This window comes from Schistocerca nitens, chromosome 5 (genome assembly GCF_023898315.1).
Source record: "Schistocerca nitens isolate TAMUIC-IGC-003100 chromosome 5, iqSchNite1.1, whole genome shotgun sequence".
In the NCBI taxonomy this organism is placed as follows: Eukaryota; Metazoa; Arthropoda; class Insecta; order Orthoptera; family Acrididae; genus Schistocerca; species Schistocerca nitens.
In genome coordinates, this window is record NC_064618.1 from 418690961 (window position 1) to 418717763 (window position 26803).

The following is a 26803-nucleotide window of genomic DNA, read 5'->3' on the forward strand; positions in this document are numbered from 1 at the left end:
TGGTTCTGTAGTAGCGCCTTCTTGAGCGTTGCCATGTAGTGGAAGATGCTTTGGTTCCTCCTTCGTGTTGGTCAATGTTTCACATCTTGGCTAGCCAGAAAGTCAAATGTTTCTTATTGGGATACTGGCTGATTATGTGCAGGTAATCTCTCACTCTGTGCTTATCAATCACCTCTGCTTTTATCTGCAATGTTGTTCATTGTGTCATTTAGAAAGTGCCTTAAAAGCTGTTGCATGAGGTTTGGCCTCAATATATTCCATTTAAAACTTGTTTAAAAAATAATAGGAAATGAATAGCTTATTTCCTTGCGCGTGATATTTAAGCTGCCTTGATTCAAATGGTTGAAATGGCTCTGAGCATTATGGGACTTAACATCTGAGGTCATCAGTCCCCTAGAACTTAGAACTACTTAAACCTAACTAACCTAAGGACATCACACACATCCATGCCCGAGGCAGGATTCGAACCTTCGACCATAGCGGTCGCGCAGTTGCAGACTGAAGCGCCTAGAACCGCTCGGCCATTCTGGCCGTAAGCTGCCTTCTGAGCTGTCGTAAACTTGATCTTGAACAGAAAGGAGCTCTTTCTGTGCTAGCGACAGTAAACAGTGTGCTAACATTTTCCTTTTCTTCTAATGTTAATAGTTAGTGTGTTTTAGTAGTTGCCCATTGAGCACTGCTAGAGTCGTTGCGTATTGCTACACGGTCTGATTGCAGCTTCTGACGCTCTAGGCATGTGTTTGTTTGTACCCGCCCGTGTATTTGGTCAAGAGAAGCAGATTGAAGGCCGTAAACAATTTTGGTATTAAACGTAGCACGTTTATTTGCGCCTTTTACAATTTAAGTGTCTTCAATTTCGATGTCTGAGTTTCTTTGAACGCTAATGTTAGTTCGCAGCGCTAGAGGTGTTTATCTTGAGTACCTATAATTTTAACCGCGCGCAGTGGCCTCGCGGTTTGAGGGGCCATGTCACGGATTCACCGCTCCTCCCGCCAAAGGTTCGAGTCCTCCCCCGGGCATGGTTGTGTGTGTTGTTCTCACCACGAGTTAGTTTAAGTAGTGTGTAAGTCTAGGGACCGATGCCACTTTAAAATCTTTTGAATAGCAAGTTGCCAATGTTGTTGTTGTTGTTGTTGTTGTTGTTGTTGTGGTCTTCAGTCCTGAGACTGGTTTGACGCAGCTGTCGATGCTAATCTATCCTGTACAAGCTCCTTCATCTCCCAGTACCTACTGCAACCTACATTCATCTGAATCTGCTTAGTGTATTCATCTCTTGGTCTCCCTCTACGCCGGCCGAAGTGGCCGTGCGGTTAAAGGCGCTGCAGTCTGGAACCGCAAGACCGCTACGGTCGCAGGTTCGAATCCTGCCTCGGGCATGGATGTTTGTGATGTCCTTAGGTTAGTTAGGTTTAACTAGTTCTAAGTTCTAGGGGACTAATGACCTCAGCATTTGAGTCCCATAGTGCTCAGAGCCATTTGAACCATCTCCCTCTACGATTTTTACCCTCCACACTTCCCTCCAAAGCTAAATTTGTGATCCCTTGATGCCTCAGGACATGTTCTACCAACCGATCCCTTCTTCTAGTCAGGTTGTGCCACAAACTTCTCTTCTGCCCAATCCTATTCAATACCTCCTCATTAGTTACGTGATCTACCCACCTAATCTCCAACATTCTTCTGTAGCACCACATTTCGAAAGCTTCTATTCTCTTCTTTCAGAAACGACTTCCTAACACTTAAATCTATACTCAATGTTAACACATTTCTCTTCTTCAGAAACGCTTTCCTTGCCATTGCCAGTCAACATTTTATATCCTCTCTACTTCGACCATCAGCCGTTATTTTGCTCCCCAAATAGCAAAACTCCTTTACTACTCTAAGTGTCTCATTTCCTAATCTAATTCCCTCAGCATCACCCGACTTAATTAGACTACATTCCATTATCCTCGTTTTGCTTTTGTTGATGTCCATCTTATACCCTCCTTTCAAGACAAGTTGCCAATAAGGTGCATAATTATCTATTATATGAAATGGCTGTCGTTGGTTTACTGTTGCTTAGGCAACAGATTTTTAAAATGCACTAATATCATGTAAATTATCTGCTGAAAAGTGTCATTAACTGCTGATTCAAGGTGCAGCTTGTAAGTACGACATTCATAAGAGAGACATTTTCTCTTAAATCGACCATAAAGGTTATTAATGTACTAATGTCAGAGCAATGATTAATGTACGGGAGTAAATATTAACACTGATTGGTTTCCATTATTTGCAGCTTTATTTCAATGTCTGGAAACCCGGAAAATCTACTCTCTATTTCCTATCGAGTCTGGTAGTGAATAATTATTATACGTTAACTAATAATCTTTGATCCGTACTACAGGTGCGCCTGAGAACACTCATCTTATTTAGAAACTTGAGTAAGGTTATTCTGTTGGTGTGTTTTAACCTATCTCAGCATTGGATTTTGTTTCGCAATCACGGCAGGCGTTCAGTGCCCCAGGACAGTTTAGACCAGCACCTTGATGTTTAAACTGGTCACGTCGCTCCGACAGGAAACGAGGCCGCTGACGCTGCTGCCAAAGCTGCGCACCTCCTACCTCAGCCCGCTAGTTCTTACACTCCCTCCGATGATCTCATCAGGTCGTGTCACTTTGGTATCCCCACTGGTTCTCCACTCATGGAAACAAGCTCCGCGTTATTAAGCTTCTCCCAGCGGCTTGGACGACTGCCTCTCGCCTCTCTCGACTACGTATAGGACACCGTCTTTTTAGCCATCGCCATTTGTTAAGTAGTGGTCCCCCCACCACTCTGTGCTCGTTGCGCTCAACCACTGACGGTCCGCCAATTCCTGACGGGATACCCTTTTTTTCTGACCACTTATGTTCTCGTTTGTGTTTGCCGTCCGACTTATCGGCCGTTTTAGCGAACGACGCGCGGGTTGTCGATTGCGTTTTACTTTTTATCCGTCATAGCGATATGGTGAAGGCCATTTGATTTTAGTTCAGGACCTCCGTTTCTCTGTGGCGTATTTGCCCCGTTGTCACGACCAAAGAAGGTATTAAAAGTTTTTCTAATTTTAAAACTCTTGTACTTTCACTACTGTTTGTGTGGTTATCTCATTTGTTTGAATATTAAAGAGTGCTTTTCTCCAGGGAATAGTATTTTGATTCTTTAATAATGCTAATTTACTTTTCTGTGGCTTTCCCTCGGACGTTATTGTTATATGTGATTACGAGTTGTTATAAATTTGAGGCCATCTATTCCTCACTTGAAAAGTTAAAAGGGTGCTCATGTAATTTCAAGCTGCTAAAATTTGAGTCCACTCACATTTTTCTTGGACAGTAAAGTAACAAGAAAACCTTTAACTTTGTTGAAGTCCGAAATGGTTACTGTCAATCGTTTTAAATTCTGAGTGTAAAATAAATATGTTGTTGCTGTTGTGATAAACCTTTTGCATTTCTTTTATGTTTTCGTCTTCTTTAAAAGCAAAGAGAAAAGATGAAGCGGTAGCCCATCATAGAGCCTAAGCCTACCGTCAGGTATTTTTGATTTTCAGTTGTTAAAAAACAAAGGATTTTTTCTGGTACCAGTAGGAGGAACGAAGGGTTCGCGCTCAGCTAGTGAACGAGTGAGAAGCACGCCATTTTTAGCAAGTAATAGTAGACCGCCATTTTGAAGTCGCTATGAATAAGTGAGGAGTATGTATTTATTATGCGCGCCGTTTAGAAAAATACAGTATTGTTTTATTAACAGAAAGTTCGAGTGAGTTGTTATTTCAAAAAGTACGATAATTACAAGAACTGAAGCCCACCTGTGTACTCTGGAAAATTACGAAGATCCGATAAGCTTAATGGGAACACGGTCAAGACTTCAAAGGTGAACAAGGCGACCAAACGTACCATTATAAAGAATGGTAAGCACAAATCTACAGAGGTGAAAGAAACTACTTCGCCCTGCAAAATAATATGAACTAATACGAACTTATTTCTAGGCATAGCTCAGCTTATTGTGCTTGTCATTCATGCCGAAAAATTAATCTCATTAATTCAATACATTTTAAAAAGCCACGCATTTCAACATTTTATTATCATATATTGCAATTGTTTTATTATATTATAAAGTGGCGACACTGTTAATGGTGAATGATGAAGATGATGATGACGTTTGGTTTATGGGGCGCTCATCTGCGCGGTCATCAGCGCCCGAGAAAAGTCCCAATTTTTACACAGTCCAATAATTCTTTTACACAGTCCAATCTAGCCACTGTCATGAATGATGATGATGGAACGATGAAGACAACACAAACAACCAGTCCTGATGCAGAGTAAATCCCCAACCCACCCGGGAATCGAACCCGGGCCCCATGATGCAGAGGCAGCAACGCTCGCCACTAGAACGCGAGCTGTGGACATGGTGAATGATGTTTTACGAGTAGATTACCCAAGGTCCAGTCCTTCCACTGAACGGCATTTGATACTACCGACCTAGGCGCAATTACCAGACTCAGAATCTATCCTGAAAGTCTGGCCACACCTTTCTGTTACGCCCTGTATTGCGTGACTGCTTGAACTGCCCCTCCCTCCATCTTCGGGCCCCAAGTGTGGTCTTTGTCATGCGGCTCGCGTTATTCGAAGGAACGAGGTGCAGAGTGCGCGCCGGTACCGACCTGTGAACTTGGCGACGCCCTTGAACGTGACGGCGTCGATGACGTAGGCCTCGCTGCGGCCCTTGGCGTTGACGGCGTACAGGCGCACCTGGTAGCTGGCGCCCGCCTCCAGGCCGAAGACGTCGAATGCGGGCGGCGCGCGGCCCGCCGTCGCGTTGCGGCGCAGCTGCAGCTGCGGCAGCTCCAGCACCTCCATGAGGAAGCTCTGCGGCAGCCCGCCGTCGAAGCTCTCCAGGCACTCCACGTGCAGAGAGTCCGACGTCTGGTTCACCACGGTGCAGTTCACCAGCGGGAACGGCCGCCCTGTGTCAAACACGCAGATCCTCTGTTACGCGGTACACCAAACTTTACTCAAAATTGCACCTGCGCTGTTCGTACAACGGCTGACTAGCGTTCACTGTGGCTGAAAATAAAGAGTGCTGAAAAGTTACTAACTGGGACGAGACACTCCAACATGAATCTGTACAGAATGTCCAGAAAGTGGATATGTTTTTACGAGAGTAAGTGGATTCAAAGAAATAGTATCAACGGCAGTAGAGAGGTATATACCAAAAACTTATTAAGAGATGGTACTGATCCCCCTTGGTACACAAAACACTTCAGAACACTACTGCAAAAGCAATGAAAAAAGCACGCCAAATTTACAGGAACGCAAAATACCCAAGACCCGGGAAGTTTTATAGAAGCTCGAAAGTTAACGCGAACTTCAATTTGAGATACTTTTAATGGTTTCCACAACGAAACTCTATATAGAAATCGCTATAATAACCCATAGAGATCCTGATGGTATGTAAAGTACACCAATGGCAATACGCAATCAATACCTTCACTGCGTGATTACAATCGTGATGACAGTGCCACTAAAGCAGAGTTACTTAACACAGTTTTCCGAAATTCCTTCACAAAAGAAGACATTGTAAATATTCCAGAATTAGAATCAAAAACAACTGCCAACATGAGTAACTTAGAAGTAAATATCCTCAATGTGACGAAACAGCTTAAAACACTTAAGAAAGGCAAGGCTACCGGTCCAGATTGTACACGTCAGGTTCCTTTCAAAGTATGCTGATACAATAGCTTAATAATTATCAATCATATACAACCACTCGCTGGTTGAAAGATCCCCAAAGACTGGAAAGTTACACAAGTCATACCGGCACCAAGAAAAGGACACAGGAGTAATCAGCTGAATTACAGACCCTTGGTACTAATGCCCATTTGCAATAGGATTTTGGAACATACACTGTGTTCGAACGTTATAAATCAACTCGAAGAAAACGATAATTGACAAAAAGCTAAGGCGGATTCAGAAAATATCGTACTTGTGAAACACAACGAGCTGTCTATTCTCACGAAGTAAGGAGTTCTATCGACAGAGGACGTCAAACTGATTCCATATTTTTAGATTTCCAGAAGAGTTTTGACACCTTCTGCCCACCTATTGGTTATCGCCTCTGTTGTGTGACTGGATTCGTGGTTTCCTGTCAGAAAGGTCACAGTTCTTAATAACTGACGTGAAGTCATGGAGTAAACCAGAAGTAATATCGGACGTTCTCCAAGGAAGAGTTATAACCCCTTCTGTTGGCACTAATCTACATACAGGATTTTGGAAATATTCTAAGCAGTCATTTTAGATTGTTTGCAGATGATGCTGTCATTTACTGTCTGTTAAGTCGTCAGATGATCAAAACGAATTACAAAACAAGACTGTATGGTGCAAAAAGTGGCACTTGACTGTAAATTTTGAAAATTGTGAAGTCATCCACATGACCACTAAAAGAATCTGCTAAATTTCTTCTGTAGGATAAATCACACAAATATAAAGACTGTAAACTCAACTAAATATTTAGGGATTACAGTTACGGATAACATAAACTGGAACGATCACATACTCAATGTTGTGGGGAAAGCAAACTAATGACTGTGACTTACCGGCAGAACACTTAGAAAATATAACAGGTCTACAACGAGACTGCTTACATACGATAACATTGTCAGGAAAGCAAACCAAGACTGTGATTTATTGGAAGAACGCTTAGAAAATGTAAAATGTCTACTAAAGAGACTGCTTACTTACGCTTGTCTGCCCACTGCTGCAGTATTGCTGTGCGGTATGAGATACTCATCAGATACGACTGACGGAGGACATCGAAAAAGTTCAAAGAAGGTCAGATCGTATTTTACTATCGCGAAATAATAGAGAGAGTACCACGGATATTGTAAATGAATTGGGGAGGTATTCATTAAAACAAAGGTGTTTTTTGCTGCGGCAGTATCTTCTCATGAAATTTGAATCACGAAATATCTCCTCAGAATCTGAAAGTATTTTCTTGGTGCCCACCTACACAGGGAGAAATGATTGTCGTAATAAAGTAAGAAAAATCAGAGCTCGAAAGGGAAGATATAACTGTTCGCTTTTCCCACGTTCTCTTCGAGAGTGGAATTACAGAGAAGTAGCTTAAAGATGGTTGGACAAATCCTCTGCCAAGCACTTAATTTTGACCTACTTTTTATCCCCCCCCCCCCCCCCAGTTCTATCTTCCACTGCCAAATTGACGATTCCTGGCTGCCCAGTACATGTCCTATCATCAGACACCTCCTTTGAATCAAGTGTGCCGTAAATTTCTTTTTCCCGAATTCGGTTCTCTATTCTGTCTACCCATCTGATCATCAGCATTCTTATGTAGCACCACATTTCAACATTTCAAAAGCTTCTGCCCTCTTCTTGCTTGAACGCTTTATCGTCTATGTTTAACTTTTGTGCAATGGTATACACCAGAAGAATAGTTTGGAAAACACTTTATAATTAGTAATATGTGTTAATAGTATTCTCTTCTTCAAAAAGCTTCTTGTGCTGTTGCCAGTCTGCCTTTATATCCCCTGTACTTCGGTTATTATGTTATTTTGCTGCCCAAATAGCAAATCTCATATACTACTTTTAGTGCCTAATCCAATTTTTTCAGCATCACGTAATTTAATTCGATTAAATTCCATTACCCATGCTTTACTTTTACTTATAAGCTCTTTTCAAGAGACTATCCTTTCCATTAAACTGTTCCAAGTACTTTGCGGTCTCTAAAAAGAAATACAGTGTCAGCGGGATAATTCAACGTTTTATTTCTTTCCTGTGAACTTTAATTCCGTCTCCAAATTACACCTTGACTTTCTTTTTTGTTTGCTCAGTGTTCACACAGAATAACGTCGGGGGCAGGCCACTAGCCTCAATACGTCTCCAACGTTTGCTTTTATTTCATGTTCTTTGATTCTTAGAACTACAGTCTGGTTTCTGTACAAGTTATCAGTAATCTTAAGCCGTGATAAAACCTTCTAGGGTGATCAGCTCAAAGATGACGTAGTCCTGTCGCGACGCTCCGGTGAGTTTCGTACCCATCATCTTCAGGCTCGCAGTATTTTACACCTTTTAGCCTCAGAATTACAAACAATGATGTCCAGTCAACTTCATCAGAAAATTCCTCTAAATCCATTAACGTAGTTTTGCCTTTCATTAACGTATATCCTAATATAAGTCTTAGAGTCAATATTGCCTCGCGTGCTCCTACATTCCTACGGAACCCAAAATGTTATTTCCCAAGGCCAGCTTCTCCCAGTTTTTCCATTCTTTTGTAAACAATTCGTGGCAGTATTTTGCAACTATGACGTATTAACCTGACAGTTCTGTAACTTTTACGCCTGTCAGATGATGCTTTCTTCGGAACTGAATTTATTACATTGTTTTTGATGTCCGAGGGTATTATTCCTATCTCATGTAAGTCGTACATCAGGTGGAAAGTTTTGTCTGGTTCCCGAAGGATCTCAGTAATTCACAGTTAATGTCGCTTACTCCAGGGGCATTGTTCTGCTCTTTCAACTTTGTGTCAAATTCATCTCGCAATATCGTATTTCCCAACTTATCTTCACCTACTTCCTCATCACGCTCTGTAGCGTTGCTTTAATTGTTAACTTCCATTGTGTAGCCCCTCTATAAATTCTTCCCACCTTTCGGGTTTTCATTGTCTGCTTACTTACAATAGGCAAATAGATGGTAGATGGACCAAGTAAACATTTTTTCACAGAATTCCAGGGTATAATTAAAAATCAATAGAACATAATGGAATATGCGTTAACGGCATCAGAAAAATTGCAACAGCAACATGGGTATGCATCGCTGAAACTGTGTGCTATTGAAATCGGAGGTACTGACTGTCACCTTCGTTGACTGATGCTGCATTTTAAGTCTGTGGCTGCGTTAGCAACATTCGATGTCTGAAGTTTCTATTTATAGAGTTACATACTTTTAGCAGATTCTTTTTTTTTTTGTTAGTGTAAGGGGTATTCATGATTACATTTTTAAGTGTTTAGTGAATGGTACTATATTGTTGCTGCCTGTGATGTAGGAAGAGGATTTGTTACCAGAATGTTGAATGAATCGTCTGAATAACAGTAGGACTAGCTACATCAAACTGAAAGGCCTTTTCGTATTCATGAAAATTCAATAACATCGTCTAACAAAGCCTGTATCGCGGAACAATAGTCTATGGGGGCTGTGTGTGCCTACGTTATTCCCTTGTTCCTGGCAGTAGCAAATGTTAGTCACATATTTAAGCGGAATGAGTTCGTGTAAGACTTTAGATCAAACTGTACAAAGATTTTGGAATAACTAAAGACACTTTCCGTGAAATAGTACTCATGAACACATCAAAAGCACCGCCTCCTTTCGCTTTTGGGTTAATAACTACTTAGTCTACATAAGTTACTATTTGCCTGCAGTAAGCGCAGTCATCGCAGGTCCGTTGATAACATTTTCTGAACAATCACCGTACTGCAAAATGAGAGAGTCACAGTATCTGCAAAGCTACTTCTATGGTTGGCGATGTCGCTATGGTTTAATCATTACCGTCTATAATGGCGTTTTACATATTGTAGCTGTAGTAACCCTTTCGAATTAATGGCCGAGAGCGTTACGCTGTGCAATACTGTGACGAGAAAATTTGTAAAACGCCTTTTCAATGAAAAACGGACGTAGCGTGTAGCGTGTTGGTGGCATTATCATTAACTACAGTTACTTGCATTCTACCTAGAAGAATTTTCAATATCGTTCTTCAAAATGTCAGCTTTAAACTTCTTACATTTACTGTAGGTCTTGTTATAAAGATATGATATACATACGTAGTTTGCTAAATGGTTCGAATTCGTTACCTTGTTATTCCTTTCAATGTGCTTTACGGAATGAGATCGAAAACTTCTGCGACGGCACTTATGTGTAAAACATTCTGGTTTTCTTGCCGGGTCAGTTCGGAATAAAATCTCGAGCTTTCGACGATAGCCTCCCCCGTCATCGTCAGGAGCAACTGCCGATGACGGTGGAGAATATCGTCGAAAGCTCGAGATTTTATACTGAATTGACGAGGCAAGAAAACCGAGAATGTTTTACATATGCTTTACGGAATGGTTGCAGTCACATGTATACGTAAACTAAAGTACAAATACGTTTGTATTACGATTTACGAGATTTAGTATGTGCTGTCGTTTCCAGGTCGAGAACACGAAGATTAGTCTTACACTTATTCTCGTGAGAACATATACGAGAGTCTATTATGACAAGGAACATATCATTGAGTCACTGGGCCAAATAATGAGACACATAATTCAACAGCTAGTACATTTGCATGGTGGACGTTTACCTAATTGTATATAGGCCTCATAATTGTACTATAATGATAAGTTTAACACAGCTAGAGAATAGCGTGTAGCAGGATTTCAGGATTATTTATTCCAGTGAATGGTAAAGTATAAAAGACAAAGTGTGACTTATAACCACTGGATTTAAGCATTTAAGGAACCGCTAAGTACTTGTTGGTGGTTTGTGGAAATCCGGCCTCGAAATTCGAGCGACGGGCAGACCGGACGTGGCAACGTTATCTTACTGGGAAAGGCTCCTGATTGAGAGAGGGGACTCGTCACCAGCTGGCTTTCTATATTATGGAAACACGTTCCTTCCTTAAACCAGTGCCATCTTGAGAAATGTAACAGGCGAACCATGTTTCCTGCAGCTGAGCGACTAAGTGAGATTTCCGACCCTTCCGTAGTTTGCAGAAAACCATGTGGACAGGGCAACCACAGCTGTGCCTGATCATCTTGAGGATTAACAAGCCGGTTCATCCTAATTTAATCTTTTTATTATCACGTCACAACCGGTTTCATGGCTCTGAAAACCACTTCTTCCTGTGACATCTGTATAAAAATGTATTGTGGAAGTATAATAGACTCTAAAATAGCCACTACATGAAAAGTTTTGGCTACTGTGCAACTTCGATGCAAGATCCCCTCTTGTCTTTAAACCAACTGCTCATCAGGTCTTTAGACGGTTTATAGTTATCTTCATCTTACCAGAGGATTGACGTAATGTAATGTGGTTAGGCTCCAGCTATTATTTTGAACTTGCATCCCCACGTCCCGCTGATTTAGATTCATTAACTAACCCCTATTTACCGGCTAACTGGTTTGGCGTGACAACAAATGTTCGGTTCCATGTTCCTGGCTACACAGCTCTTATGACTTATTTACGTGAGCATAATTTTCTCTGATTCACATGTTTTTTAAAAGTCTTTTACAACTTGTTGTAATCTGGTAACGGAAAAAAAATTATATACAGCTGGTGCCGCATTTTAACCTCCAAAATGATCTTTCGTAAGTGCCACATGTAAAAATCCCCCCCCCCCCCCCCGGTTTCAGAAGCGATCCCCACATAACGTAACTACGTGAAAGCCGAAAGCGCTGGCCGTATAGTCCTCGGCAGCAGACTGAGGCGTTCCTTTCGACCTTCAAAGAAGGACCAAGCCATTCAATCTCAGACAGCTGTCAATCATCCACCGTGCACTGCCTGCTCTCTGCACGCTGAGAGACCATGTATTAATGGTGTTTCTTGCTTACTGTTTGATATTACTTTCTGTGTCCACCACTCAGTCATTCCGATGTGCTGCACACAATCAGTGAAGGTGCGACATATGGTTTGATTAATTATGAATAAACATGGCCCCCACCAAACATGAAATCAATTTTTACCTGTAACCCCGCTAAAAATTCCCATTCATCACATTTTAGGATCCATCATCGGCGGACGGACTTGTGATGCAAGTAGCATTTTCTAGTGTATCTTAAGTTATCTTATTGTTTTGATAACCGTTCTGAACACAATTTTCTGTTTCATTGTTTCACTACATTCTGCGTCATGTTCATGCAGAGCAGTATTGTGTGTAAGTTTTCCTTAAAATATTATATTTTTATACTGCATTTTGCTTCTCAACTGAAGGTTTGTTGACTATAAACTCTCTAAGCGAGTACGTGTACAGTATGTTTATTGTGAGGAGGTACTCCAGGATGCTTTCAGGAGGTCTATGTGTGAAGAAACTTTGTTTTTATTACACATTTTAAGCAGTGAATACTTTGAATACTTTCCCTGTATCCTCTCTTCTGAAACGTACTGTGCCTTATATATTAATGAATGCAAGAAGTTAAAGTAAGCAGGTCTAGCTTTTTTCCCTAATTCTGTTTCTCACCATAACATAAAAATCAGTAACATAATGTTTCACAATACTCTCATCGACGAAATCTTCATTTACCCCTATGTTTAGTATCTCTAACTTCTATCCTTGATCTCATCTACTAGATGAATGTTTATGTATTTACTTTCCTTTAGATGAAAGGACCGCATCATCAACCATGAAAGCAAGTAATTTTAACATTTCACTCTATCTGTTAGTGCGTACATAGTTGGTAGGTAAGCATATAGTGTGATAAATGACCAGTCTGAAGATACAAATGGCAGTCTGTGTCAAACTCTATTGTTACCTTACCGGAAAGACAGATCATGCCATAAATGAATTATAAGAAAATATTTTGGCTGCTTGGAGCCAGATTTATCATATTAGAAAAATAACACTGTTATGAGACATGCATAGACGGAATAGTTTCTTACGAGGTGACGTCTCACATAATTTCGGTAACTAACGCAATGAAGTCAGAATTGAAAGGAATATCATTAGAAACTTTTTACATATCAACTAGCGAGAGTACCTGGCTCTGTCCTGATATGTATTTATTCCAGTCTTCCGTTGGTCCATCTCTCATTTCCTCTTTCTCTGTCCATTTCCATCACCCCATCTCTCGGTGCTGGAACGAACTGACACCATAAATCCTGTAGGGCTGTCCATAAATCTGTAAAGAGTACGAGGGGTGGAGATGTCTTCTGAACAGCACGTTTCAAGGAATCACAGATATGTTCAATGATGTTAATGTCTGGGGAGTTTGGTGGCCAGTGGAAGTGTTTAAACTTGGAAGACGGTTTCTGGAGTCGCTCTGTAGCTTTTCTGGATGTGTGGGGTGACGTATTGTCTTGCTGTAATTACCCAAGTCCATAGTGATTCACAATAGACACGAATGGATCCAGGTGACCAGACAGGATGCTTACATACGTGTCACCTGTCAGAGTCGAATCCAGACGTATCAGGGTTCCCATATCAGTCCAATTGCACACACCCCACACCATTACAGAGCCTCCACCAGCTTAAACAGTCCACTGCTGACGTGCAGGGTCCATGGATTTATGAGATTGTCTCCATACCCGTACACTTCCGTCCACTCGATATAATTTGAAACGAGACTCGTCCGACAAGTCAACATGTTTCCAGTTATCAACAGTCCATTGTCGCTGCTGACGAGTCCAGGCAAGGTGTAAAGCTTTCTGTCGTGTAGTCATCAAGAGTACACGAGTGGGCCTTCGGCTCCGAAAGCCCATATCGAAGTTTCGTTGAATGGTTCGCTGGCTGACACTAATTGATGGCCCAGCATTGAAATATCCAGCAATTTTCAGAACAGTTGCACTTCTGTGACGTTGAACGATTCTCTTCAGTCGTCGTTGGTCCCGTTGTTGCAGGATATTTTTCCAGCCGCAGCGATGTCGGAGATTCGATGTTTTAGCTGATTCCTCATATTCACGTTATACTCGTGAAATGGTCGTACGGGAAAATCCCCATTTCATCGCTACGTCGGAGATGCTGTGTACCACCACTCGTGCGCCGACTATAACACCACGTTCAAACTCACTTGAATCTTGATAACTTGCCATTGTAGCAGCAGTTACCGATCTACCAACGTTTGTCTTATATACGCGTTGGCGACCGCAGCGCCATGTTCTGCCAGTTTACATATCTCTGTATTTGAATACGCCTGCCTATACCAATTTCTTTGGCGCTTCAATGTATCGCCTCAACTATGTGTCATACGTTGAAACGTTTTTATTGATACATTTAGTGAGATGTGCAAATACCTTCATGAGAAATGTATTTCCGACTAGAGTTAGTAGCAAAGTAATTATAACTTAAAAGTTAACACATGAGGGATGCTTTGTTACACATTCAGTGTTTATGACGTCTTATCTGCTGAACGAGTCTCCTACAATGATATAATTTTTCTGGTACATACGATGGTACATGTGAATACTGTCTGCAAAATGTGTCACAAATACAGTTAGCAGTAAAGAAATAATTAATGAATCCGTCATGTTTCATGTGGTACTTTTAGTGCACGAACAGTAGTAATCGATAAACTTTTTTCCATTCATCGTTTTGTGGTGGTCCTTAGCGAGTAAAGGTTTCATAAGGTTATGACATTATATGTAAACTTCGTTGCAAGCCTCTAAGTGATTTCATTCTTAAATACTGGGTGATTGAAATATGGGTATTCTCACATCGTGGGCGACACTGTCGTTTCACCCCATCCCCGCACCTTTGAGAAGGAGATGGTCTTACTGTCTCAGCGGTTCTTTTCAGACAGTAAACGATATGCGTAGCAAATTTGGATGAAATCAGTCCTGTGGTTTAGGATAAAAAGTGGAACGTTCACACTTACAGTACATATATACATACGTGCAGGGTGAAAGTTATTGAACTATAAGAAAAAAAAACGTAAATTAGTTACAAACTCGTTTATTCAGCAGGCAAAAGTCACTGTAGATATTCGGATTTAGGTTATGACATGTTGTCTATACCTGCCATCATTGGTAATGATGAGGCGCAGACTAGCGAATTTCTGCATGACTCGCTGAAGTGTCTGAATATCGATGCTGTCGATGACTTCCTGAATGGTGGTTTTCAGCTCAGAAATGGTTTTGCAGTTGTGTTTAATAAAGACCCACGAAGAGGCGTCGCATGTATTCAGATGCAGAGAATATGGCGGCCATTAGATGTCCATGCCAGTGGTCTCTGTGTACCCTAGAGCCTAAATCCGGGCTCCGGAGTTCTGCTCCAGGACATCAAACACACTCCTGCTTCGATGGACTCGAGCTCCGTCTTGCATGAACCACATCCTATCGAAATTCATGTCACTTTACATAATGTGGATGAAATCATCTCCCAAAACCTTCACGTATCGTTCGGTAGTCATCGTGCCCTCAAGGAAAATCGCTCCGATTGCTCCGTGACTGTACATTGCACACCACACACACACCCGCTGAGGGTAAAGAGACTTCTTGATCGCGAAATCCGGATTCTCAGTTTCTCAAATGCACCAGTTTCGCTTATTGACGATGCCATCCAAATGAAAGTGGGCTTCGTCTTTAAACCAAACCTTACTAGCGAAACTAATCATGACCCGCGGCCAACGTTCTAAGACAAACCGTTCAGAGATTATGCCGATTTTATTTCACATGGTTCAATAATTGTCACCCTGTACATCCATTTAGATGATTTGTTCGGATATTGAAAATTACTTAGTAGAAGTTATGCAAAGGTTGTCTAATACGTGAACGGACAGGAAGAAGTTTACTAATGCAGATACAGAAAGCTTTCTACAATTGAAGCTAGCTGACGACCTGAATGAGTAAGAAAGAAACCAGCAACAGCTGTAGTACATATATAGCGCTATCATGTAGAAAACTTGGAGACAGACATTTAGGAAATTGATTTGAAGGAACTGAAACCTTGTGAAACACGGTGTTCCAAAATTCAAAGTTAATATGAGGTAACGAAATAAAAAATGTTGTAATGCAATATTGAACAGGAGAGTAAAGAATTTGTCTAAGTTCAATGAAAACCAACATATAAAAGCGACGTCTAATCAATGATCCGACACCAATCTCCTAGATTATTAATCGGACGCATAACCGAACGAGCTTCTGGATCGGTTTGTCTGAATTAAATTCGTGTGAACGTTCCATTACCCACTCATTTCTCACTATCTTCTGTAAACCTGAAAGCAGGTAGAAATAACGCCCTTAACACGCTTTACACTGCAGTAGCGCACGATACGCGCGATATTGTAACATCTGTCAAATGAAATGCTGCTGGTGAACCACCGCTACGTCGGGTAAGCATGGGAAGAGAGGCTGCGGCAGCGAAATGGAAATTAATAACCTCGATAAATCTGCCACTCCGGTTTCAGCCCCGCGCCGTGCCCTGGGCTCGTTTTCGGATTAGCTGTTTATCCGGCCGCCGGAACCGTTTAATTAGACTGTCTCTCGCATCGGCTCTCCGGAAGGTCGCGACCGCACCGGTGCTCGCCGCGACCGCTAAATGACACCCAACACTTTGACAGAGCGCGTTTCCTGACTGCTGGTTCCCTGCCCGTGACGCTGCCAAATTACCTCACAGCGGGCTACTGTGCGACGCCTACCGCACTGGCCCTGCAGGTGAAAGAAACATTCCGCTCTCCCCGGACATACATCGCCGGAAAATAAGGAATGAAACATTCTTTTTTATGTCTGGGATTATTTAGCGTCTCTTATACTTCTTGTACACCGGGTGGAGTAGTTTTGACATAGCTGAAGAATCTCAAAAATCCCGATGGAATGTCGTCTCCCCAAATGCCCTTGTATTGCCTTAGGTCTTCCAGTGATGTTTCAAATTCTTCTCCCGCTGTCATACCGTCCATATCATCTTCATTTCTTCTTCCGTTTCTATAAAACCGTCTTCCAATTCACATCCCCTGCATAACCCTTTTTTATATTTCTTCTATCTCTCAGGTGTCCTTTTCCCGAAAAGATAATAAATTAAATTTTGTATAACTACAATGTTGCCTTTATAGATGTACGGGAGCGCGAAAGGTGAGATATCCAGCAGGCGAACAAGAAGAAATTGAATAAAAACTTCGGAATGCATTCAATGTATATGCTGCCAATGAGAGAATAACTAAATACAGAGATGGGAAGAAGCAAAATGTGAACAAAATGAGAGATGAAGGCTACCCAATAAAATCCTATATTACATTATGCAAACGAAGTCAAACACAGAGAGAAATATGGACACAAAATGGGTGAAGACAAAAGCCTGTGCCTATTCCAAGGAAGACAGTTGCTGAGAACATGGCGGAAAATTCAGGAAGTATATTTTATTTGCTTTATTTATTTCAAATACACGCGAGGTCTGCCATGAAGGGTTTATCTAGTTCAAATAAGGACTCTGAAAACTTGCTTAGCATGAAGAAATGACACACACATACGTCTTATCTTAATTACAGATATTATTTCATTCTTTTTACTACTGAAATGGAATGTCGTGAGGCTAAGGCCTTCCGTCGTGTAGACCGGTCGCCTGTGCAAATCTTTTTAGTTGACTGCAATTTGGCGACTTGCTTGTCGATGGGGATGATATGATGATGATGACAACACAACAACCAATCCATGAGCGGAGAAAATTTCCAACCTAGCCGGGAATCGAGTCCGGGCCCCTTTGTATGACATTCCGTTACGCTGACCAATCAGCTAACTGGGCGGGCTTTTTGCTACTCATGTTTACCAACAATCCTTTTGTGAAGGTGTTAGGATCCATCATTTAAGCTTCTGTACTTAGTAAAAAGTTCATTTTGGTACTGTTTATCATGTCGCTTTCATGCAACACCTGCGTGTTCTGCTATTAACTGGTGCTAAAGAAGCTGGTGTGTTATTTACGAACTGTGATCGAAGTCATAATCACGTACCATTTATCTAGCTATTGTGTGTTTGACATTTTATTCTTCAGTCTGATTCCTCATGTCTTAATCTTTCGGCAGACGTAATCCAAAACTAATTACAGACGAAGATATTTTAACATCACGATATCTCGCTGAATTTATACGCAGCCAAAATGTTATGATTTGCTCTGATACCTGACATGCATTTCACACTATCCAACAATGTATTACTGCTGACCATATACCATACGAAGAACTTTTCATACCACATTTTTAATTCTTACGGTGCTTGACTACTACATAGTAAAGAAAAAAGCACGATAGTAATGAGAAACAACAATGAGCGATAATTGTAACATTCAACAGTTCGCAACAACAAGCAAAAGATAAAATCGAGAAATTGAATTTTGATTTCCTAGTGCTGTGCAAATGAAATTTCAATTGCAAATAAAGCAAAAGACCAGCTATAAAACCGGAACAACAACATAATTATGTGGCACAGTGTCTGTGAAAATGTATTACAAATTTAAGCTAGGATGAAGTCATAGAAAATCAAAAGTGCCAGATTTGTAAAATATGCAACATGTAAAATAAAACTGTGTAAACACAAATATACAGATATTTCATGCCACTCAAGAATCCTTTCATATAATAAAGGCAAAACGCGTACAACACGAAAAATTAATTGCCTTCAGTACTACACGGATCCAAAGAGATAGTAACTAACGTCATATTTTGGATTTGTTCAGGAACAATGTTGTCCATAGTTGAAACACAAAGTAAAGATGTATAAGAGAGTGTGTACATGTTAAGGCGTTAGGTGTGTGTGTGTGTGTGTGTGTGTGTGTGTGTGTGTGTGTGTGTGTGCGCGCGCACTGAGGTGACAAATGTTATGGGATACCTCTTAATATCACATCGGACCTCCTCTTGCCCAGCGACGTAGCATGGACTCAAGTCGTTGAAATTCCCCTGCAAAAAGTATTGAACCATGCTGCCCCTTTAGCCGTCCATAATCGCCGAAGTGTTGTCAATGAAGGATTTTGTTCATGAACTGGCCTCTCGATTATCGCGCGTAGATGTTCTATGGGATTCATGTCGGGCGATCTGGGTGGCCAAATTCCATCGTTGTTTGGGAACATGAGCTCCGTAAAAGGCTTCACACTGTCAGCGATGGCTTTAACTGGACCAGAGAATCAAATATTCCTTGCAAACACAGCTTGCACCTTTACGGAGCCACCACCAGCTTACACAGAGCCTTGTTGACAAGGCACACTGCTTTGTGGTGTCTGCGTCACACTCGAACGCTACAGTCAGCTCTTACCAATTCAAATCGGGACTCATCTGCTCAGACCATGGTTTTCCAGTCGTCTGGGGTCAAACCGTTATGGTAAAAAATTTGGAAATTTATGGTACGGTCTTACGGGACCAAACTACTGAGGTCATCAGACCCTAAGCTTACGCACTACTTCATCTAACTTAAACTAACTAACGCTAAAGACGACACACACATCCATGTCCGAGGGAGGACTCTTAACTCCGACGGAAGGAGCCACACGGACCATGATAAGACGTCCCAGACCGCGCGGCTACCCCGCGCGCCAACCGTTATGGTCACGAGCTCAGGAGAAGCGCAGCAAGCGAAGTCGTGCTGCGTTAGCAAAGGCACTCGAGTCAGTCGTCTACTGTCATTGTCCATTAACGTCACATTTCGCCGCGCTGTTCTGGGAGATACGTTCGTCGAATGTCCCACATAGGTTTCTGCGGTTATTTGACGAAGAGGTGCTTGTTTGTTAGCACTGACAACTCTACTCAAACGCCGCAGCTGTCTGTCGTTAAGTGAAAGCCGTCGGCAACTGCCTTGTACGTGGTGGGCGGTCTGGTACTCTCGGCACAGTGTTGACACTGTAGATCTTGAAATTTTGAATTCCCTAACGTTTTCCGAAATGGAATGTCCCGTGCGTCTACCTCTAACGACCCCCCGATTTCAAAACGTGTTAATTCCCGTCTTGCGGTCGTAATGACGTCGGAAAACATTCCAAGTGAATCACATGAGTACAAATTACAGCTGCGCCAAAGTATTCCCCTTGTGTACGCGATACTGCCAGCTTCTGTATATGTGCATTAACGCTATACCACGGTCTGAGAGAGAGAGGGAGGGAGGGAGGGAGAGGGGGCGAAAGAGAGAGAGAGAGAGAGAGAGAGAGAGAGAGAGAGAGAGAGAGAGAGAGAGCATGGTTGGGTTTTTCTGCGCTGGGAGGCGGACATATTCATTTACTCTGTCGAAAATAGACTACAGTTATTCACAAAAGGAACGATTGTCTGGAGTTATACCTACAATAGTGCAGGTTATGAAGGAGGAAAAAGATATGCTGATGCAGTTTTAGAAGCCACTATATCAGAATGATGTATAAAGAAAAATCGAAGGCAGTTTCAGGATACATCTGTTGAATCGCACAAGCAACAGTGACGTGGTACGAAAATCGTTCGTCATTCAAGACAACCTCGCTTTCTCTTCCGTACCTCTGTATTTGGCCCGCCCCTACTTGACACAGTGGCTGTTGGGTTACTTGAAAATTGCCGATTTTGATGTATCACTGTCTTCAAAGGTATCAACTTAGTTCTCGTTGACTTACGAATATGAGGCTGAATGTGGCTCTAGGTGACGTCCCCATGAAACACGTTCGTCATTTAGCTGAAGAAATAAAATAATCGTTTCTAGATCCTTTTAGTTTGTGCTTGATTTCGAAAGGCATATTACGACTTCTTACTTTTCCAACCATCGATATTACTATTATTTGATCATCACCTTCGACACATCTTGCACTAATTTTTTCATTCACACAAACGTATTATTTTCAGTGCCACGACCTTACAATTTTGCTTAATTCGCTTCTCTCTCGTGCCAAGTTAAGAACGAAAGAAAGATTAATAAGTTGATGTTTAACTATTATATCTATTATCCTGGCAAGGTATTTTCCATAATCTTATTTCGACAGATTTTCATTCTGGTAACTCTATTTTCATTTATGTCTGGCCACTTACTACACTTTTCGATTAAAGGCAAAGGACAGAATAATTAGGATTGGGGGTGCCTTTGTAGCAGGACACGGGCCACGGAATAGAGTGATATAATTCAACGAACACATGGAAAACCTAAATCAAGATGGAGAAACGGAGATTCTAGGACCACCTCAACTTGAATGCAAATATAATAGCCTTACGATTATACAGCTCAGAAGTTTTGCTAGTGTTCAAATTACACATCAATGTTCCTTTGCAGAAGTAAAGTCTCGTAAAACTTCTTCCTCAGTGTCACGAAAATAATTTATGCCAGTAGCGCTCATTTGATTACCAAATCTGTCCGTACTTCACAAGTATTATGTTGTCCCAAATGAATATTGCTTCTTAGATAACTCAATTATTTCAATTCTGCCACTCTTCCCATGTACTGATGTTCAGTAAAGCTCTTCTGTTTCTGTCGCCACCTTTTCATTTATTTTTTGCTCTGTTTACCCATTTCGGTGCTCAGTTTATTGGTTCCAAAGATATCTCGTCGAGTCCTACAGATTTTCTCGTGCTCAAATTATTCAGAGATCAATGAAACTCTCGTCGATTAGCTGGATAGATTATCACCCTTAAGACCTTCTGACACCTATCTGCAATTTGTTGAAGTCCTCATATCGTCGATTAAGATCTTTTTCTCTACATATTATGACAATGACAGTTCTTAAAATAAGTTTTCATGACTTCAGTTAATGTTCGTCAGGTGTTAGGGTCCCAATGTAGTCAGTCGAAAGCGTATGCAGGACTTAGTTTTTGCAGATATTTAGCTTACATCCTCTGGTCGGCTACCGGCATTAATATGTAGAAACATTTACAAATAGCATCAAGTAGAATCATTTGCGTCAGGTTATACAAAACAAGGAAATCCAGGATTCACTGTATCATTTCTCATGTTGTAGCTAATGAGGCAAGCGATACTACTGGAACATACTGTTCTTCATAAGACCTAGTTGTTGGGAAAGTCTAAATAATACCTAAGAAATACTGAGTGCACTGAGGTGGAAACATGCTTAGGATTTCTTAGCCGTGGATGAGATGGCACGAAACGAATCGCTGGATAGATCGACCACTCAGGCCATCAAGCCAGTTTAGGAACCTCAGCGTGGTCCATATTTCGCTCAAGTTTTCTTTAGAAGGCATTAATTACGCAAGGAGAACATCAAGAATTTATTCGAGAATGCAGTGAATCGTTTCTCTTATTCCGTTTTAATTGAACGTTACGTAAGATTCATTTAATTTTTAATGAAATAAGTACTTGGATATTTTACGTTAGAATTGGGCAAAGCGCAGTTGCAGAAACAAGAGCTGCAATAAAGTAGGAGTTTGCTAGCCGAAAGCCGTGCTCATACTTAATAAGGAACTGCCATACAAATTAGCTTAAACAGCGGCTGAGCTTTCAGTGAATGGGATGCGTTAATTAAAGAGTCGCACTGGAAAGTTGTCCGCCGGGATAAAGGCTTGTCGTCCTGTTTGCCGCTAAAATGAAAGTCGTTGTAACTTTCGGCAAATAAGAGCGCGCGCCCATTACTCAGTAATTTTTCTTCGTGGCCTGTTAGGGAACTGGAAACGGCAGCGAACGTTCCGCGTCACAACATACTACGAGAAATTATGGTAGCGCCTCGTTCCAGATCGCAGGGGTTCGCCTCAATAACGAATTTCTCATTATAAAGTTTCATAGCGTCTTTTGCGTTGAATATCTTATTAATGGAAAATTATTCTTGTTTGACGAAAATATTGACTGTAGCAGAACTTACTATGAAAAGTACTATTGGTGTTGAGGGGTGTTCCGAGGTAGCGAGAGAAAGTAACGCTCGACTGTGAGGAGCTCAGTTGTTTTATAACGTGTCAAACTTCACCATCAACTACAATCGCGGTGGAACATCCACAACAGAAGTTTGGCCGGACTGACAAAAGTTTTCTGACACGACATTTCGGGAGCAATGTGGCATCTAAGAGAGACAGTGTTCAGTATGTGCCTTCATGGTGCATTCCATTTTTTTTTTTTTTTTTGTCATCAGTCTACTGACTGGTTTGATGCGGCCCGCCACGGATTCCTTTCCTGTGCTAACCTCTTCATCTCAGAGTAGCACTTGCAATCTACGTCCTCAATTATTTGCTTGACGTATTCAAATCTCTGTCTTCCTCTACAGTTTTTGCCCTCTACAGCTCCCTCTAGTATAATGGAAGTCATTCCCTCATGTCTTAGCAGATGTCCTATCATCCTGTCCCTTCTCCTTATCAGTGTTTTCCACATATTCCTTTCCTCTCCGATTCTGCGTAGAACCTCCTCATTCCTTACCTTATCAGTCCACATAATTTTCAACATTCGTCTATAACACCACATCTCAAATGCTTCGATTCTCCTCTGTTCCGGTTTTCCCACAGTCCATGTTTCACTACCATACAATGCTGTACTCCAGACGTACAACCTCAGAAATTTCTTCCTCAAATTAAGGCCGGTATTTGATATTAGTAGACTTCTCTTGGCCAGAAATGCCTTTTTTGCCATAGCGAGTCTGCTTTTGATGTCCTCCTTGCTCCGTCCGTCATTGGTTATTTTACTGCCTAGGTAGCAGAATTCCTTAACTTCATTGACTTCGTGACCATCAATCCTGATAAGTTTCTCGCTGTTCTCATTTCTGCTACTTCTCATTACCTTCGTCTTTCTCCGATTTACTCTCAAACCATACTGTGTACTCATTAGACTGTTCATTCCGTTCAGCAGGTCATTTAATTCTTCTTCACTTTCACTCAGGATAGCAATGTCATCAGCGAATCGTATCATTGATATCCTTTCACCTTGTATTTTAATTCCACTCCAAACCTTTCTTTTATTTCCATCATTGCTTCCTCGATGTACAGATTGAAGAGTAGGGGCGAAAGGCTACAGCCTTGTCTTACACCCTTCTTAATACGAGCACTTCGTTCTTGATCGTCCACTCTTATTATTCCCCCTTGGTTGTTGTACATATTGTATATGACCCGTCTCTCCCTATAGCTTACCCCTACTTTTTTCATAATCTCGAACAGCTTGCACCATTTTATATTGTCGAACGCTTTTTCCAGGTCGACAAATCCTATGAAAGTGTCTTGATTTTTCTTTAGCCTTGCTTCCATTATTAGCCGTAACGTCAGAATTGCCTCTCTCGTCCCTTTACTTTTCCTAAAGCCAAACTGATCGTCACCTAGCGCATTCTCAATTTTCTTTTCCATTCTTCTGTATATTATTCCTGTAAGCAGCTTCGATGCATGAGCTATTAAGCTGATTGTGCGATAATTCTCGCACTTGTCAGCTCTTGCCGTCTTCGGAATTGTGTGGATGATGCTTTTCCGAAAGTCAGATGGTATGTCGCCAGACTCATATATTCTACACACCAACGTGAATAGTCGTTTTGTTGACACTTCCCCCAATGATTTTAGAAATTCTGATGGAATGTTATCTATACCTTCTGCCTTATTTGACCGTAAGTCCTCCAAAGCTCTTTTAAATTCCGATTCTAATACTGGATCCCCTATCTCTTCTAAATCGACTCCTGTTTCTTCTTCTATCACATCAGACAAATCTTCACCCTCATAGAGGCTTTCAGTGTATTCTTTCCACCTATCTGCTCTCTAGTCTACATTTAACAGTGGAATTCCCGTCGCACTCTTAATGTTACCACCGTTGCTTTTAATGTCACCAAAGGTTGTTTTGACTTTCCTGTATGCTGAGTCTGTCCTTCCGACAATATCTTTTTCGATGTCCTCACATTTTTCCTGCAGCCATTTCGTCTTAGCTTCCCTGCACTTCCTATTTATTTCATTCCTCAGCGACTCGTATTTCTGTATTCCTGATTTTCCCGGAACGTGTTTGTACTTCCTCCTTTCATCAATCAACTGAAGTATTTCTTCTGTTACCCATGGTTTCTTCGCAGCTACCTTCTTTGTACCTATGTTTTCCTTCCCAACTTCTGTGATGGCCCTTTTTAGAGATGTCCATTCCTCTTCAACTGTACTGCCTACTGAGCTATTCCTTATTGCTGTATCTATAGCGTTAGAGAACTTCAAACGTATCTCGTCATTCCTTAGTACTTCCGTATCCCACTTCTTTGCGTATTGATTCTTCCTGACTAATGTCTTGAACTTCAGCCTACTCTTCATCACTACTATATTGTGATCTGAGCCTATACTTGGTCCTGCGTACACCTTACAATCCAGTATCTGATTTAGGAATCTCTGTCTGACCATGATGTAATCTAATTGAAATCTTCCCGTATCTCCCTGCCTTTTCCAAGTATACCTCCTCCTCTTGTGATTCTTGAACAGGGTATTCGCTATTACTAGCTGAAGCTTGTTACAGAACTCAGTTTGGCCTTCTCCTCTTTCATTCCTCGTCCCAAGCCCATATTCTCCTGTAACCTTTCCTTCTACTCCATCCCCTACAACTGCATTCCAATCGCCCATGAATAGTAGATTTTCGTCCCCCTTTACATACTGCATTACCCTTTCAATATCCTCATACACTTTCTCTATCTGTTCATCTTCAGCTTGCGACGTCGGCATGTATACCTGAACTATCGTTGTCGGTGTTGGTCTACTGTCGATTGTGATTAGAACAACCCGGTCACTGAACTGTTCACAGTAACACACCCTCTGCCCTACCTTCCTATTCATAACGAATCCTACACCTGTTATACCATTTTCTGATGCTGTTGATATTACCCGATACTCATCTGACCAGATATCCTTCTCTTCCTTCCACTTCACTTCACTGATCCCTACTATATCTAGATTGAGCCTTTGCATTTCCCTTTTCAGATTTGTAATCTAAGTCGCGCAGTGGCCACCGTTTAATGCTTCTGAACGGGTCGATCAATATTGGTGCATCTTTTGGCAGTAAATGGTATTTTATTACTAGTTTCGCTCAGTTATTTCCCTTCCTGTGTGCACAGGAGCTAGCCGAAATTATTTTGAAATAACTCGAGGCGAAATGAGTTTACTGTCATTACTCATAGCTTACAAATCAGCCCTGTGAGCCTGAACTTGACTGTTTATCAACTACTGCTGTATTTCACGTGATTATCAGGCAGCATCATGGATTCAGGAAAAGTTATTCTTCGGAAAGACGATATTTTGCAAATAGTAGATCCAGGTGAACAGTTAGAGCTCATCTGCCTAGATTTTCAAAAAGAGTTCGGTACAGTACTACATAGTAGACTGATAACCATCATTAAGTATCTTCATAAATATGTACATACCACGTCAAGCAGTACGTCGAACGCTGAATAGAAGCGGATAGAATACCGTGAACTTTCCGAGGAAGTGAACTAGCATCTCTAATGTTTTAAATTCACGTACACAATTTATCACAAAGGATCATAACCACTCTTACGTTGTTCGCCAGCGACAGCGTTATCAACAGGAACGAATCGTTATTGTGTAATTTTACGGAACCACAGAATATTTTAGACAGTGCTTCCACTTAGAACAAGCTCTCTAGAAAAGCAGGATAAATTTTATGACAAAAATACACATAACAAAGAAAAAGGTGACGATGGTACCCAGGAGGTGATCGCCATTTTAACAGAACCGCCTCAAATGCAACATAATTTTATTTCTAGCTCCATTACCGGACTCGGGCCTTATACAATTTTCAAGTGGTCGAATATCATACGGCGTCGGCTGAAGAAATCATTCTCATCACCTTTAGTATTATATGATAATGACGGTTAGTGTTTCTTTAACCGACGCCGCCAAGTGATGCATATGAAAATGGGAGGAAATACCGAAATTATTACTAGAGTTAAAAATACATATTTGATGCGGCTGCGATGATGATTCACTCGAAATTACATGCAGCTTGTGGTAAGCCAGAATTCAACGTGTACATACATATACAGGGTGTTACAAAAAGGTACGGCAAAACTTTCAGGAAACATTCCCCACACACAAATAAAGAAAAGATGTTATGTGGACATGTGTCCGGAAAGCTTAATTTGTTAGAGCTCATTTTTGTTTCGTCAGTATGCACTGTACTTCCTCGATTCACCGCCAGTTGGCCCAATTGAAGGAAGGTAATGTTGACTTCGGTGCTTGTGTTGACATGCGACTCATTGCTCTACAGTACTAGCATCAAGCACATCAGTACGTAGC

General features: G+C 41.3%; 1 protein-coding gene across 3 annotated transcripts in view; it reads right to left on the reverse strand.

The window, feature by feature from the left end:
• The window catches only part of LOC126259558 (neural cell adhesion molecule 2), a 623716-nt gene that overhangs the window by 151294 nt on the left and 445619 nt on the right, over positions 1 to 26803 (reverse strand). For all 3 annotated transcript variants that reach the window (XM_049956450.1, XM_049956452.1, XM_049956451.1), the window contains exon 10: positions 4667 to 4969. In XM_049956450.1, the coding sequence (XP_049812407.1) occupies positions 4667 to 4969 (303 nt within the window). The remainder of the gene's footprint in view (positions 1 to 4666; positions 4970 to 26803) is intronic.